The sequence below is a fragment of the Balaenoptera ricei genome, chromosome 7 (assembly GCF_028023285.1).
Source record: "Balaenoptera ricei isolate mBalRic1 chromosome 7, mBalRic1.hap2, whole genome shotgun sequence".
Taxonomy (NCBI): Eukaryota; Metazoa; Chordata; class Mammalia; order Artiodactyla; family Balaenopteridae; genus Balaenoptera; species Balaenoptera ricei.
This window is the reverse complement of record NC_082645.1, coordinates 53876597-53893189: the sequence shown is the minus strand read 5'-3', so window position 1 is coordinate 53893189 and position 16593 is coordinate 53876597. Positions and strand designations below refer to the sequence as shown.

Sequence of the window (16593 nt, the reverse complement as noted above, 5' to 3'; positions counted from 1 at the left end):
TAAAAAAATTCTTGGTCGCTCCCTTCAGAGATTCTGATTTAACAGATGTGGATTAGAGGGGAGCATCAGTATTTTTAAAAGATGCTCAGATAATTCTCAATCGTAGTTAGTACTGATAATTATTGAGTCAAACTTTATAAGTACACTTGGAGCCAATCTAAAAATCTCGTGTTCTTTTTGTTTACATTTAAAGCCATTGCATCAAGGTAAAAATCATTTAAATTGAAAGATACATTCTTAAATGAAATATATAACTTGCAGCTTATGAGCTTAAATAACCTCTTTTTTCTACCATGAATAAAACCGAGAGAGACAGCATATTATTTTTAGAAATGTGTGTCTGAGATAATCTGATTATATGTTAACATAATTATTCACCATTAGAAAAGTATTTTACTATTAGCTTTGAATCAGAATTTAAAAGAGTCCAACTAAGTATTATTTAAAAAATTCCTTCCCTGCCAGGATTGCATAGGATGAAATGAGGCAACTTAATATTTAGGATTATATCTTCATTTCTTTGTAGCTGGAATAAGCTCTGATTACAGCCTTGAAGAGATAGATGAAAAGGAAGAACTGAGTGAAGTGCCTAAAGATGAGGCTGAAAATACTTCTCTGAAGTCGCAAGACATTCCTACTGTATCTACTGATATAATAAATACACTGAAAAATGATCCTGACTCAGCCCTTGGCAGTGATACTGGAGAGTCCTCACAAAACTCCAAAGAAGAAAAACAAGGAACTAGAAACACAGATGGACAGTAAGTAGTCTGTATGCCAGAAGTGGTGGTGGTGGTTTGTTTAATTGATACTAGTCTTCTGAAATGTAGAACTGATATTTTAAACACAAGTATAGTCATTTCTTTAGCTTATACTTTATCCCTTTTACAACCATTTAAAAAAATGTTTATTCATAAAGTATCAATTTACATGTGACTGTTTTTAAATAAGATCAAATCCAACAGTTCTGGTATCCCTGTGGCAGATCAACCATAACGTGTAGTTATTTTGTATGAAGATTAGCATTTTTGTTTGCATTGCGTTTGTTTTGCCTATTACTTATTTGGCCTAAATGAAATATTTAATTTTCAATTTTCACCTAATGCTCCTGAAGAATTTTTACTAACTGCTATATAAAACAATTCTGCATCTTAGAATATGATGTTAAATCACTAATATTACTTTTACAGTCAACTTTATGAAGCAGAGAATGCACCTTCCCCTTGGTCCTAGGAATCGAAAGTTATAGTAAAGTATACTTACATTCTGTTAGAAATGCCACACTATGAATAAAGATGAAATCAAGTAGGCAAAATAAACCATTTTGTCAAAGTTTTATTATAATTTGCATGGGATTGTCTCCAAATTAATCTCTTTTATCACCAAAAAAACCCCCAGTGAAGTCAGTTCACATCCTGACTTGCCACAAGCTGAACTTGCCAGATGCAAGGAAAATGTCTATGAGAGTACATTTCATTTAGTTCCTTTTTCTTTAAAAGATAATAATTGATAATAACAAAAAGACACTGTCTTGGGGAAAGTGTCCATTTTACCAAGCTTCTTACATCTTTCTTTGTAACAGGGTCACCATATGAAAGCTAATGTTTCACAGCAGCATTTCCTCTCAGTTGTATTCTTTCTTTGCTATTACATTTCTAATATTTGGCAGAAAAAGATGATTATTCCAGTCCATCTGTCTTTGGAAATTATTGCCTGTTTTATCATCATGTATGTGTGTGTGTGTTTCAATAGTATCAATATATAACATGCAATATCATATTTTACAGAGGACCACACATTATGGTATGTAATTCAAGCAACAAAGCGAGGGTAGCTGACAGTGTAAGAAACCTGAGGTCACCGGGCCCAAACCAGGAGAACGGTGAGTTCTATAAACACTAATAGCCAACACTTTCATAGCACTTGCTATGTGCCAAGGACCTTTCTTAAACACTTTATACATATTAACTCATTTAATCTTGTATATTAACTCATTTATGGGTATTATTACTTTAGTCCCATCTTACAGATAATAGAGCCACAAAGACATTATGTAACTCACCTGAGGTCCCACAGTTAGTAAGTGGTGAACCTCAAATTTGAACTCAGGCAGTATGTGTTCAATACGTGTTGATTCCAAAATGTGCTTCTAACTACCATGTGTTCTAATGTTGTTGTTGTTAAATCTTAGAGGTTATCTAACCTAGATCTTGGATCTTAAAGATGTATACTCTGTATACTTATGATCTACTTCTCTTTTTTCCTTTTACTGACTCCCTAACCCAAGCCTGTTTTATTTCATAGTCAGGTTGCTATACCTAAGGTGAAACTTGTCTGCCTGATTTTTCAGGCCCAAACCATCTAATTATGTAATAGTGCTTACCAGTATTTCCCACTCCCCCCCCCCCCCGCCCAAATCAAGACAATTTATTCTCTTTCTCATGATATATTTCACTCAGTTCTATCATTAGGCCTATGCTCATTTTTATCTTTGCCTGGAAAATAATTTTCCACCTATCTTCACTCATTCAACTATTATCCAAATCCTGCCACTTTACTTATTCTGTTACTTGATTACTAGAAGCCATGTAGTTCTCTGTCTCGACTACTCAATTGGATTGGACAGTCTTCGATCATAGAAATTATATCTGATACTTTGTTTGAATTCCTTATAGCAGAATACTGAGATACGGTTAAAATATATATTTAGGATTGAATTTCAGAAAAATGATACTATACAAATAGGAGATGCAAGGAATACACAATGGTATTTTAAGGGGGTATGAAGGAAGTGCTTATTCTCATAGTCCAATCTATTATGTTAATATATAAAACTAGGTTAAGATTCATAGAAAACATAGGGATATATATATATATATATATATATATATATATATATATAGAACATGGATTATCCCAATGTCACAAACAAGATGGACAGATGGATAGATATGTCATTTTATATATGTGGTATGTGTTGGTTAATTTGAATATGTATGTCTCTGACTCATTTTCCTCATGGTCAGTACCATCCTGAGCTACAAGTGTACAACTTATATACTTGTATATAATTTCCCCCTTTTTTCTTCTTGACTCAGTTTTTTACAACATACGCTATGACAGCAATAGCATTTCTATTGAGAAGTCATGATTTAAAAGCTGTTTACTTCTTTTAAAAATCATAGTCAAATTAAATCATTTTTGCTAAGATTTTGGCATCATATTAGTGCTAGGGTCACAAGTACATTTCCATAATACATTTATTTTGATTTGCACTTGATTTACAATGACCATTGTCAACTCTAGGTGATTTTTAAAATAATTTGTTATCCTTAAACTAGTTTTATTCTCCTTTTCTCCTTTTTTTTTTTTTTTTAAACCTACCCTGTATACTTTCATCAGGTTGTTGATGTTGGTGTCAGTGTTGAGTAGGGGGAAGTACAGTATAGTACAAAATATACCTTCTCCCTCAACTGGCCATTCTTGAAAAATGGCCTGTCCATTCATTGACATTTCATTGGCATTATCATCAATATGTTGGAGGATGGACTGGCTAATGAATTCAGGAGTGATTCTAGGTTTCTAGGCCTGACAATCACTGAAAATTTTGAAATTGTGAAATTTTGATGAGAAATTCAGTTAGATAATGGTGAAGTAGGTGTAACCCACAGAAAATGTGAAAAATAGAAACTTAGAGTTCTAAAACCAGTAAATTAGGGTTTGTTAGAGGAGATTTAAGTTAAAATATATTTTTTATGTTGATTTACCTTCTTTTGGAAAATGTTTCCATTCTGCAACTGGAATATACCTATATTCAGTGGAAAATGAAAAATTAGCAAGAGAAAAGGAAATATATTTAGGCTCATTTTCTGGTGCCAGGACCATTTCTTAAATTCTTTTGTGCTCATATCAGCATTGGGAGTACCACTTTTCATATAGATATTAAAAACACTTAAGAACCAAGTAAATAAGAACATAGGCAGAGATGTGCCTCTTCTGTGGTTCCTAATCACGTGTCCTTAATTTTATAAGTCACAAAAGTTACTAATTATTAGTCACTAAGAAAAGAAATCACTTGAATAGACAATATGTATTCGAATAACCAGTTGCATTTTATGTGGGAAGAATAAAAATTAATTCCATTTTTAAATTATATATGTAATTTAGGAACCTTGCAACATAATAGAAAATATAAACACCATGATCAAGTAATTGTGCAGTTAGGCAGGGTTTAAAAATATAAAGATTTAAAAAAAAATTGTATCCAAATTTACCTGGCAACATGATTTTTTTTTTTTTGCATGCATATCTTTCTTTTTTCTTTTCTCTTTTCTCTTTTTCTGTTTTCACAGAGGACCCATTTTAAATAGCTCATGATATATTTTAGGCAGTGAACTTTATCTTACAGATGAAAGTGAGTGATTATAAAACTATAGAGAAATACTTGACATCCTTTCACAATTTGACTTCCAAGGCTCACATTTCACTTGTGCTGTGCAAACAATCATATCTGAAAGGAGAGGCCACTGAGGATTTTGAAGATGAGGGCTAGCTGGTTATTCAGAAGAAATGACTCTTCCTGGCATTTGACTAGAGGAGCACAGTATATAAATCACTTGGCTTAGTACAAGACACATGGTAGACATTCATAAGCCTGTGTTTCCTTCCAGATGCCTCATTCCAACTCTTTGCCATCATGTTGTTGGCTGGCAACTGTTGCTTTGTTAACCTAGACACTGGAAAATGATTTTTGCTTTCAGGAGGTCTGAATTAAAATTAAGAGGAAAGGTAGTGCTGGGGAGAGGGAAGTTGTTTTCTCTACCTGGATCCAGACATGAGAAAAATAGTTATTTTTTCTCACAGAGAAAAATCAAAACCCACATGATTGTTTTTATGTAGTTGAAATCACCCATATTGTGACTGAAAACAAAGTCCTCTAAAAGTATTTAGCAAGGACACCTAATTAATAAGACAATCAACTTAGGTTCTGTTTTTATTTCAACTCTTAAAGGTAAGGTTTTGTTGTCTTCCTTAATTAAAACTGATAGCATTTGCTGGGATTGTTTCCCTTTTAATGTTAGGTATGAAATATAAATATACTAGGGATTATAGAAAAGACAGAATCAAAATGGAAAAAAATAGAAGAATAAAAACATTTTTTAAATTTGTCAATGTCTTTTGTCATTCTTAACAATGACTGAAATATGGTCTTTATTTAAAAGAAAAATCATAGCTGTCTTCTATGAGTACTTGTTTTGGGCAATACACTATCCTAATAAGCATGTTACATAAATGATATATATAATACATGTTTTTGTTTACATCTGAGCAAACTGAGGCTCAAAGAGGGTAAGTAATATGATGTGGCCATACAGGTTGTAATTAGTCAAGCTGGATTCCAGATTCAGGTCTCTATGATATCAAAGCCCAAGCTGTTTTCTCTGTATGCCACTACCTGTATAATTTTTGTATAATTGGTAGCTGAAAATTATCTATAGAATTCAAATCAACCTGTTTCAGTTTGGGGGAGGCAGGCATTGAAAACTTGAGGTTTTCTATTTTTTTCATATACTTTATGATATTTTTTCTCTCAGTAGATCAAAATGAAATAATTGTCATTCCAACAAACACAGAAGACAGTATGAAAAATGGAATGAGGAGAACAGAAATCAATGTAGCAGGTGTTGCCAAAAGTAACAGTGTGGGCATGGAAGTTGACAGACTATCAAACTATCAGGCATATAAAACGGATACTGCTAGAAGTTACAAGGAAAATCATCTTGCTGCTTCATCAGCACCAGATCAAAAACTGATTCAACCTAGTGCAGAAAAGACAAAAATGCAAGATGCAGCAATTCAGACAATCCCTTCCTGTGACAGTTTTGATGGGAATCACCAAGATCATAATTTGTCTGATGTCAAAGTTGATGAAAGTGTGCAAACTTCAAGTAACAACAAATCAACTCAACACTCATCTTTAAGCCCACAAGATTCTTTAGATACCTCAAGAGAATTTGGGAGTCAGGGCGCCCTAATTATATATACAGAAGAGCAACTCACCATAAAAGATCCAATTTGTGCACATGGTAATGATGATCTTTTGCCTCCTGTAGATGGGACTGATAAAAATTCAACAGCTTCTTATATAAAGAATTATCCATTTTACAGACAACACTATAATCCCAAGCCAAAACCTTCAAATGAAATTACAAGAGAGTACATACCCAAAATTGGGATGACTACTTACAAAATAGTGCCTCCCAGATCCCTAGAAATATTGAAAGATTGGGAATCGGAAACCATAGGGTATAAAAATGATCAGGAGATACGTACTTTAGGAGAAAAGGACACTCATGAGAATGTGAAAGTAACTGCAATCCAAACAGAAGATCCTGTTATTTCTGAAAGCCCAAAGGAGCCAGAAGCAGACCTGAAACCAAAGCCTACCCTGAGAACAGAGCATCAGGCGCAAAGTGAGGAGAGCTTTACCCACAGCACAATGTCAAATCCTCTGAAACCTACTCCCAAAATGACGAGAGACACTGGCACAGCTCCTTTTGTGCCAAATTTGGAAGATATAAACAGTGTTTTGGAGTCAAAACTTAAATCTCGGGTTTCAAATCCCCACTCCAAACCAAGTTCTTTTTTCTTGCAGATGCAAAAAAGAGTTTCAGGTCATTATGTGACATCTGCAGCTGCCAAGAGTGTTCAAGCTGCCCCTAATCCTACTCCAAAGGAACTAATAAAGAAAGAGGTGGAAAGGGATACAATACCTCCTCCAGAGCCAGCTCTTTCTCCCTTAAGTAAAACAACTCACTCTCCTCCACAGCCACACATTCAAAACACTGATGATGACAGCAATCAGAAGCCTACTGAAACCTCTCCCGTGCCCGTAGCCTCTCCCCCTCCTGCAGCCTCTCCCCCTCCCACAGCCTCTCCCCCTCCCGCAGCCTCTCACCCTCCCGCAGCCTCTCCCCCTCCCGCAGCCCCCAAACCTGTTGCTCTTCCCAAGAGTCAGTTAGCAACACTTAACCTGAAGACTCTGAAAACTTTTGGTGCCCCTCGACCATACTCCAGCTCTGCTCCTTCACCGTTTGCCCTCGCTGTGGTGAAACGGTCACAGTCTTTCAGCAAAGGTCGTACAGGGTCATGCAGTGAGGAGGTCGGAGGTGCATCCGCCCGAGCTCCAACTGACACAGAGGGAGGGAAGATTCCTTCCGTAAATACGTTTGTGGACATCCCACAACCAGGTGTGAAAGACAAGGTAAATGTAACCTTTTTAAAAGTAAGGGATTCTTATACAACATGGTTTAAATGGGGTTAACAAAGCATGTCGGTTTGTTTGTGTGTTACTTAACTCTGAATTCATAATCTACTATAAAGCTACTGTAGGAAGAAAAGAGTAGTAATACACAGAATCTGATTATTTATTCTCAGAGTTATTCATATAACTTGATCAGATATTACTATAAGCTCATCATTATATAATTGTATCATTAGCAAATATTTAAATTTAAAGCTTCTTTGCTCCTACATTTGTATAGTGTACTAGTTTATAGTTCTGACTCCCTAGTTTTCTGTGTTTTGCTTATCTCAGTTTGTTTATAACTTTTCTGGATGTTCTGGTTGACTTTATTTTCTTTTCCAATTCTCCATAATGGCAAAATAGTTTTAATTACATAAAAACATAAGCAGTATCAAAGACTAGATAAAATAACCAAACATCTCTCAGCTCTGTATTTTCTATCATATACACTCAACCTGAGCTTACCAAACATTGTTATATATAATTTAAATTAAAACCAGAGTTTAAATAGGTAATTTTCTTAGTTTCCCATTTTGTTAATTCAGTGTCAACTTTCCAGTCATATGTATGTTGAGCAAAATATCACTTAACCACCATCTAAACTTAATGGTGTACAAAAAAGGGATTTGTTGACTTCATGTTTGATTAACTAATGATATAATTTGCTAGATTCAAGTAGTATAGTCAGGAAGAAATTCACAGTATGAATTATGATAATCCCCATGCAATTTTTAAAAAATACATTGTGTACTTTTACTCTGATAGTGTTTAAAGAATACTTTCATATTTGTATGACAGTTCCAGAAGCATTTTATACTATTTTTTCAAACACTCCCAGAGTAACAGAACATTAACCATATTGCCAAGTAAAGACTTTTCCATAATTTTAAAGCAATATTTACCTTGAAAAATATTTCTTCATATGTTTTCACATTTATGTTTATTACTTTGATATCATATCAGGAAGAGATACATGATGCAGAGATTAATTCTTTACTTGGGAATAAAGCCTGAGTTTTTTTCTTAGAATGGAATACCATTTCTAAACAACAGAAGCTTGATTTAGATAATACAGTTTTTGAGCCATTGCCTGAGTTCTGTTTAGCTCATCTTTTATAAAGATACTCATCTGGCAGTTCGAAAAAGACATTTTTAAGATTGTTTGAATACAGTTGCCAGTTAAATCAGTTACTAAATATTCCTTCCTAAGAAGTTTAATTAAATTTTTGATTCTTAAATTTGGAAATTTCTAATATTTATTTTTAGTCTCATGAGAAAAATAAAGAAAACATGGCCATCAGTTAGCCCCTGTGACTTCCAGAAACACAAAATAAGCTGTTAAATAGTCACGAATATTCCTTTATTAGAAGATACATTAGGTTCAACAAGTATGAAATTACCAATATTTGTCCATTTGTACCATCAAAAATAATTTCACAACACTAATATATTGGAACTACGAAAATGGTTTTTTGGGTTTTTTTTTTTGTCTCTGAAATTTTTATTATTACTTTGGCTCTTCTAGCCAACTCCACTGGAGAAATCGGCATTATTTTATTTACTCAAGGACAGTAAAATTACCACTGCATTTGTGAAACAAAAAGAGGTATCACTTTCCTTCCTTAGCCTCCTGAGTTCAAGATGAGGGAAAGTAATGCCCTCATCTTCCAGCTGAGCTCTGGCAGCAGAGATAACTCAGTGGATGAGGAAAGAGAGCTGAGTCTGAAACACCAGTGAGGCAAATGGTGGTTCTTAAAGAGCTGTTGATGATGAAAATGTTTTGCATAATGGCCCATTCTTCACCTGGTATTCATATAAATATTTCACATTTATTTTTATAGGAAAATAACTCGGCACGTAATGAACAGAATCCCCAAACACCATCTCTGACTGACGGCCCATCATTCACCCTTAAGAGACAAAGTTCTTCAACATTCCAAAGCTCTGACCCAGAACAGATCCGACAGAGTTTGCTGACTGCAATTCGTTCTGGAGAGGCTGCTGCCAAGTTGAAAAGGGTAAGTTTTCTTTATCAGATGGGTGACAGTGGGTTTATTTTCAACATTGTCAAACTCATACTTAGGGGAAATTGTTTTCTGGCTTTTAAGTCTGAATAGGGAAGATGCCAGAAGTTACTCTTTTATGTCAGGGGTCATTTTTGAAGTATAAGCTGAGAGAGTACTTAAAAATATGTCAGGTCTGTTTTCCAAAACATGGGCCAGGTGCAGAACACGAGTTTTGCTCATTATTATATATCTATATATAGAAAGTGCCTTGGACTCTTATTTTAAAAAATTGTGTTAGCACAGCAAGAAAGAGTCTTTTGGAAAGAAAGTCCCTCCTTTATTCCAGAAAAGCTGCACTATTGTGGGAGCCTGCAAGTTTTCAGTCATCGCTCCTACAGTAATCAGTTACTACCATACGTGAGATTGGGTGGTTGGGCGGGGGGAGGAGTTTTATAGGCTAAACCAAAATAATGTAGGGAAAATCTAGAGAATTTAGATGAGACCTAATGCAGAAATTCCAATCTTAATAATGCCCTGCCAGAGTCTAGCTTCTCCTGGATGTAGGAGATGTGTAGGAGAGCAAGGAGGTGTGCCCCTTTCTTGGGCAAACACCAAAAAGCGTCACAGGGAATTATGTGCAGATGAGTTTCCTCCCTTTGTCGCCTTCATCCTCTGAAAGAGGATGTGGTGCAGCCTTGAGCCTGGCATCCTCACTTGGACCTCCCAGAGGCTGTAGTTTCCCTAAATGTCTTTCTTGTTCTTCCCTTAGTCATCTTGGTTGCAAGTTCCTCAACACCCAAGACAAGTACTCATTATTTCACTGACTCCCTAGGCATTTCATTTAGTGAATTCCTTCTCTAATCATTTTAGAAGCTATTTAGAGAAGAGTAAGAGACTTGTTGAGCAAAACACTGAACTCAACAAAAACGAAATCTGCCAAGGAACAGGAATGCTGCAAAGATAGAAAAAGGGGGAGGCATCCTCGCCTGTCTACACAGCCAGCCTTGCCTGTGTCAGCCAGCTTCCTGGATGGGTTTCAGTGGAGCCCTGAGTGATGGCCGTTCCCACAGAGGACTTGGCGCTCCCATCTGGGCACACATGGTGACAAGGCAAAATATTGTGTGCTGTCAGGAGTGGAGGAAACATGAAGGAATAATTCAGGGGAGTAGGTTTGAATTTTGTAGATTATTTGTAGAGTTTAAATTAAGGTGCCAGGCAGCAAAAAACCAAAAAAAACCAAAAGGAATATTGAAATTGGTATTTCACAGGTCATGACATCTCTATTTTGTGTGTGTGTGTGGGGGGGGGGAATATGTCCCTGTAAATAAACTGTACATTCTCATTTATGAAAATAATTCTATTTCTAATTCTGTTTCTAATCTTGTAAATTAAGGATGAGTTTCAAAGTTCTCAATTCAATAAATTTGATAAATATTTTTTTAAAGCAGAAAAATACCAAACATTGTACTAGATACTGGAGATACAAAATTGAATAAAATGAAGCCTCTGCCTTCTGGGTGTTCATAGCCTGGGACTGAGAAACAGTGGTACCTCAGGCTCATGGGAAAACAGAAAATAACCGCAGTGCCTTTGTACTAAGTCAGTGGATATATTAATCAGTTTCAGTAAACTAATTGCAGAAAACAGTGCATTAAGTTGGAAATGCCTTTTAGGCCAACAGAATTTTACAGGCAAGCAGCTGTATACTTGGTGTCTTATGGGCTCCGATTTGGCAGTCTCTTCACATATAAAATTCTCATTGCTTCCAGAATGAGCTGGATGTGAATCAACACAGAAAGCAGGCCCTAAATGATGATCCTATAATTGTATCCTGTTTATAACTCATTACTTTAGGTTCTATTGAGTCTAAATTTCCTCTCTTTCAGTAGGAGGTTATTGATAGCTCTGACTCCTTATAGTGTCAGCTCCTAAACTCTGTTTAATGAAAATTCCTTACATAATCCTTTTTCTTCCCTCTGAAGAAAGACACAGGGTCTAGTAGAGTTCACGATATCTACACTCCAAGATCAGCACCTTCACTTCTACTTATATATGCTAAAAATGTGTTTTTATATACCAAGACTCAGAAGAACATTGTTTGTAATAGCTCCAAATACATATAACCTTAATATCCAAAAATGGTAGGCTAGTGGTATATTCAAAGCATGGACTATCAAATGGCAATAAACTGGATAAAATACACACAACAGAACAATGTAGATAGAGACATAAAAAGATATGTAAAGTTGACAGCATGCAAAACTAAATTATATTATTCAGTGATGCATGCATAGGTGGCAATTATTTTTAAAAGTGAGGAAGTAATTACAAAAATCACAATAGGGTTACTTCCAGAGGGGAAGAAAAAGTGCTGTTGGGGGCGTATTAGAGCAAGACGGGCACACAACTTAAGAGGGAACTAAAAAAATTAGTAATCAAGATAAATATTATCTTAATGCAATATTTTAAAATGTACAAATGAATGCAAAAATCCATGATAAAGTCAAAATTTTAAATAAAGATCAGTGGGGAGCTGGAGTAGGGAGTATTCTCTTGACCTGGGTGGTGGGTTACATATATGTCTGTGTTTGTCTTCATTGGGCTGTTCAGTGCACTTCTCCGTACATGTATTATATTTCAAAAAATTGCAGAAGGTGGTAAAAATGGATACAAGAAGGCTCTAATTTCTTGTGATCTTTGCTTAAGTCCCATATTTCTGTCCTGTTCTGAACATTTCTTCTGGTTTGTTTTACATTCTAACATTTCTTTTATAGAACAACAGTTACAGTGCCAAATAAAATCTCCAGTGATTTTGACAGTGGGTTTAGATTGTTCATCAGAAAGTTGGCTCCGTGTTTGCCTGTATTTTGGCACCCAAATGTTCACTTCTACTCCAGGTACCAACCTGCCTTATGGCTCTTGTTCATACTTGAGCAATTAACCTTCATTAAATAGTTGGTTCACATTAGAACAATTATCTAGTTGATTGCTCTAGTGTAAATGTAGCCGTGAATTTTCATGTTTCTTAAGGCTTTTTTCCCATACCTTACCCCCAAGTCAACCCACATATAGTCAAAGTGATTTGTCTTGTCTTCATATAAAGCATTAATAAATCTAGCACAGTATTTTATAAAATGTGTTTGATGTTAAGATGTATGTATGACAGCAAATTGTTTTCAGAGAATAAGAGATTAAGTCATCTATTACCATTGACTTGTGTTGACACAAGAACTTCTTTGGCTGCTTTTGGTTCTTGTTGGTGCTTGACTTACTAAGGTTATTACAGTATTATAAGGAGAATATAGGTTTGTAAAAATAAAAGTCTGAAAATAAACTGATGAATGATATTTAGTGCTTGGTATTAAGAGTTTCCTCAGAAAATAAAACTTATTGTTAGCTAGATAGAAATCTGGAGGGAAGAGAAAAACTGGATAAGTCACCCAGGATCTTCCTGGCTTATTTTGTTTAATTAGTGTGCTTTTTATTCATATTTCCTTGGTTTGAATTTGAACAGTCCAAGTGTTTCAGGTTGGCAGCTCTTTCCATGTATTTTAAAAGTAAAAATAAATGATGGTTTCAGAGTAAGAAAGCTATGTGAATATTCCTGAAAATTTCTTGAACTTCAAGGGTAGACAACTCGTCAACTAGTAGATGCTTACATCAGTAAATTCTTAAAGTTACTTTTTAAAGATATCTTTATTACTAGTGTCCTGTGGTTACTGTTCAAAAAATTCAAGCAATACTTTTTTACTTCATAAATGTTTGTAAAAAGTTACCATATTTCATCTAAGAAATAGTCATTGAGTTACACTGACCAGGCACTAAAATAACTATGAGTATGAAGTAGGTATGAAGTGGCATTAAAATAGACAAGGCCTCTGACCTCAAAAAATTCATAGAATAGTATTCTAATGGTATCTTCTCATGTTTGAAGTTTAAGTAAACAAATTTTTAAATAACAAAATACCATTTCCCCCCAGAGTAACTGCTCTGGATAGAGTACAGTGTAACCTTTCAGACCACTTTCGTAGTATATAAACATTTATTTTTTTCTAACAAAAATGGAATCCTCTGTAAAACACTATTAAATATATCTCTCTCTCTTGAAGCTTTCCCTTTTATTACATACATATCTATGCTATTCTTTTAAGACTATGTAGTATTTGGAATTCCCTGGTGGTCCAGTGGTTAGGACTCTGAGCTCTCACTGCCAAGGGCCCTTGTTCAATCCCTGGTCAGGGAACTAAGATCCCACAAGTTGCGTGGCACGGCCAAATAAAAACAAAAAAAGACAACATAGTATTTGTATGAATGAACCATAGCTTATTTGCTCATTACTGGTAGACATTTAACTGGATTCTAGTTTTTCACTCTATAAATGATGTTACAATTAACATCTTTTACTTGTAGACATTTAGAACCATCAGTATGTTTTTTAAATGCTTAAACCAAATTTTCTCTCTTTTACTTTACAAAGAATATGAGAACTGCAACTTTGGGAAGAATTACAAAAATAACCCCTCACACACAGAGAGACTTTTCAGACCAAGATTACATAACAAAAAGCCATTACCTGTCTGTTTGTTGGCTGTACTTGGAAAGTAGTCCCACATGAGTACTGAATAGGGTGCAGATAAGTAAGTGTTCCTTCCCTTGGTGGCAACTTTTCTGCTTAGCTATTTTATTTCAGGTGGATGGTGTCAACCACTCTACTCCATCCTGGGTTCATAAGACAGTCAAGAAAATTGATTAGTTTAGATGATCTATCTTTGTTTAGTAAAAGGCAAGAAATGAAGCACCAGGAAACCAAAGCCAACCTAAATTTGCCAACTTCATTTTCCTTTTCACTAACTTACTCTGTTGCTAGGCAGAATCTGTGGCCTTTTGTACTTCAGTTCTCTTCTTATGAAAAGAGGATAATGTTTGGTTATAAAGCTGAACTGGTCAAATGACAATCAAGAGATGAACCATTTTTCTTAAAATATTGTCATATTTTATATGTAATATTTCAAAATATTATACTTACTTACTATTCAGTATCCAGATAACTTTCTTCTACATTCCTGTAAGTAATGTTGGAATTTCAAGCTATTTAGGAAATTTGGTTTTAGTGTTTTTTATTCACTTACAGTTTGTAAATAGGAAACTTTGCCATAGAATTTTGGAACTTAGGAGTTTATTCCCTAGTAAATAAACTCCTTTTCATTCTGCATTTGTTTTGGCAAAACAGTCATAGGTTTGACTTTTTTAGCCCTTCAAATGAAGGCATTTTAAAAACCAAAGCTAGTTTTTCTTATAAATGAGGGGTACCTGGGAGAGTAACTTCAAGTTAATATATATCATCAATATGAAAATTATAGAATTCATTGCTTTGTGGAATTTGCTTTATTTTTCTACATTCTCCAAGGTACTTTGGGGGAGCCAGAATTAATCTAGCTAAAAATGCGCTTTAACAGCTTGGCCTGCAGTCCGCTTGTGCTCTTGTCCTTTGAGTTGATTTGGTAGTTTTGTAAAGACTAAGGTGTGTTAATGGATTATTTAACTTGTTTGCTGTGGAAATAACTCATTTTTAATTTCATGGTAGAATGAACGTTTATTCCTGATTATTTGAAATTTATTGAATAATAAATACTAAATGTTAGCATTTACAATTAAGTAGAAGTTAAAATGTGGTAATTGTTGAAAACTGAAAATTAGACAGCTGTCCCATTTTAAATTGATGGGTGCAAAGTGTGTTTCTTTCTCTTAGGTTACAGTTCCATCAAATACAGTATCTGTGAATGGAAGGTCAAGATTCAGCCACTCCATGTCCCTTGATGCCCAGGATGGCCATTAAATGTTGGCCTGCCATGCCGCACTTCACCGCTCTATTGCACAGAACGACTTCATACTGATGGAGAATGTTAGCAAATGTATGTTCAGATGTACACTAATATATTATCTATTAAAGCATAAGAACTTGTGCTGTGGCTTTTAATGCCAAAAGAAGAATTACCAGAATTTATAATTTATAATAATATCTTTGGCCTTTTTTGCCTTAAGAACTGAATATGCTGCTTTAGAACTTTAAGACAAGGTGTTAATGACTTTCATTTTTCTCAAATGAGAAATAGTCACCTCTTGTTGATTTCACTTATTGACACATTCTCTACAATCGTGACTTAGACAAAGGGATAAATTAAGATTCATAGACTTATATTTGTATGACACATAAATAACTAGGCAAACATAGATCTGACATTTGCTGCCTCAATGTTACAGTTTAATTGGAAATGTTTATGTTATATTAAAGCCTATTTGTGATGAAAGTATAATCTAGAAAACTAATGATATCAAATAAGTATATTCAGTTTAACTGTTAATTCAATGATGAATCACTTAGTGTGCAAGTCTTGTGTATTCTTTATGTAATTACAAAATCAGTGTCAAGTTTATGGGAACGCTCATGGTATTTTAATAGTTTATGAACATGGACACTTAGTTTTTTAATCTTTAGAACTTAAATTGCACAGGAGAATTTTAAATAGTTTCTGTATATAATTATAACATTATTGTCACACAGATACTACACATTTTATGTGCCAGAAGCCTTACAAATCTTCCTGTGAAAATGTTGATATGTTGTGACAATTATTTCAAATTCGATACGTAGAGAGGAACAGGGGTTAGTTTATGTCCATATTGGAAAACTTTAAAGACTACTTGGAGGTTTCTGAAATCCTGGTTTTAATTAAAGTGACAGTCATTATGTAGTTCAGATGCTAATATTCTAAATAGTAATATATATTTACATTAAAGCTAAAGTTGTTAAGCAAAACAATGCCTAATTTGTTGGCTTGTAACTGTTTTGGGGTCTAGAGCTTGTTGATGTTCTATTCCTACTTTAAAAATTTAACTGCTCACTTCTTATTCTAAAAGCTTTGTCAAACAAACTGATGTTATGTTGGTTTTTACTAAAGCTACTGGGATATCTGCCTCTTTGGAAAATGTGTTGCTTTTTCCCCTGTTTAATAAAAGCAAGTTATGTATTTGGGATGCTTTTTAAAATGCAGTTTGTGTCAATCAGCATATTTGTGCACTTCACCTGATGAACACATCTCCATCAGCCAGTAAACAAATAAGTAATATAGTAAGACCGACCATTTATTAGGGCTCCCTGGTGTGTATGAGCCCATGCATTCTAACTCCAAAATGCATAACATGCTTAGCAGAGTTCCTGACACATGGCAAGTACACATTAAGTTAAATATTGCTGCTATTTCCTTGAATCAAACTTGAAGA

General features: G+C 34.6%; 1 protein-coding gene across 8 annotated transcripts in view; it reads left to right on the top strand.

Annotated features, from left to right (window-relative positions):
• Nucleotides 1-16345, top strand: part of COBLL1 (cordon-bleu WH2 repeat protein like 1) — a 151478-nt gene extending 135133 nt beyond the window's left edge. For 5 of the 8 annotated variants that reach the window (XM_059928001.1, XM_059927997.1, XM_059928000.1 and 2 more), the window contains 5 exons: nucleotides 527-761; nucleotides 1788-1882; nucleotides 5595-7264; nucleotides 9148-9324; nucleotides 15062-16345. In XM_059928001.1, coding sequence (XP_059783984.1) covers nucleotides 527-761; nucleotides 1788-1882; nucleotides 5595-7264; nucleotides 9148-9324; nucleotides 15062-15148 — 2264 coding nt within the window. In that variant the 3' untranslated portion in view covers nucleotides 15149-16345. Of the gene's footprint in view, nucleotides 1-526; nucleotides 762-1787; nucleotides 1883-5594; nucleotides 7265-9147; nucleotides 9325-12086; nucleotides 12204-15061 lie in introns of those variants that run through there. The other 3 variants (XM_059927996.1, XM_059928003.1, XM_059927999.1) reach the window with 2 other exon arrangements.
• The last annotated feature ends 248 nt before the right edge of the window (nucleotides 16346-16593 follow it).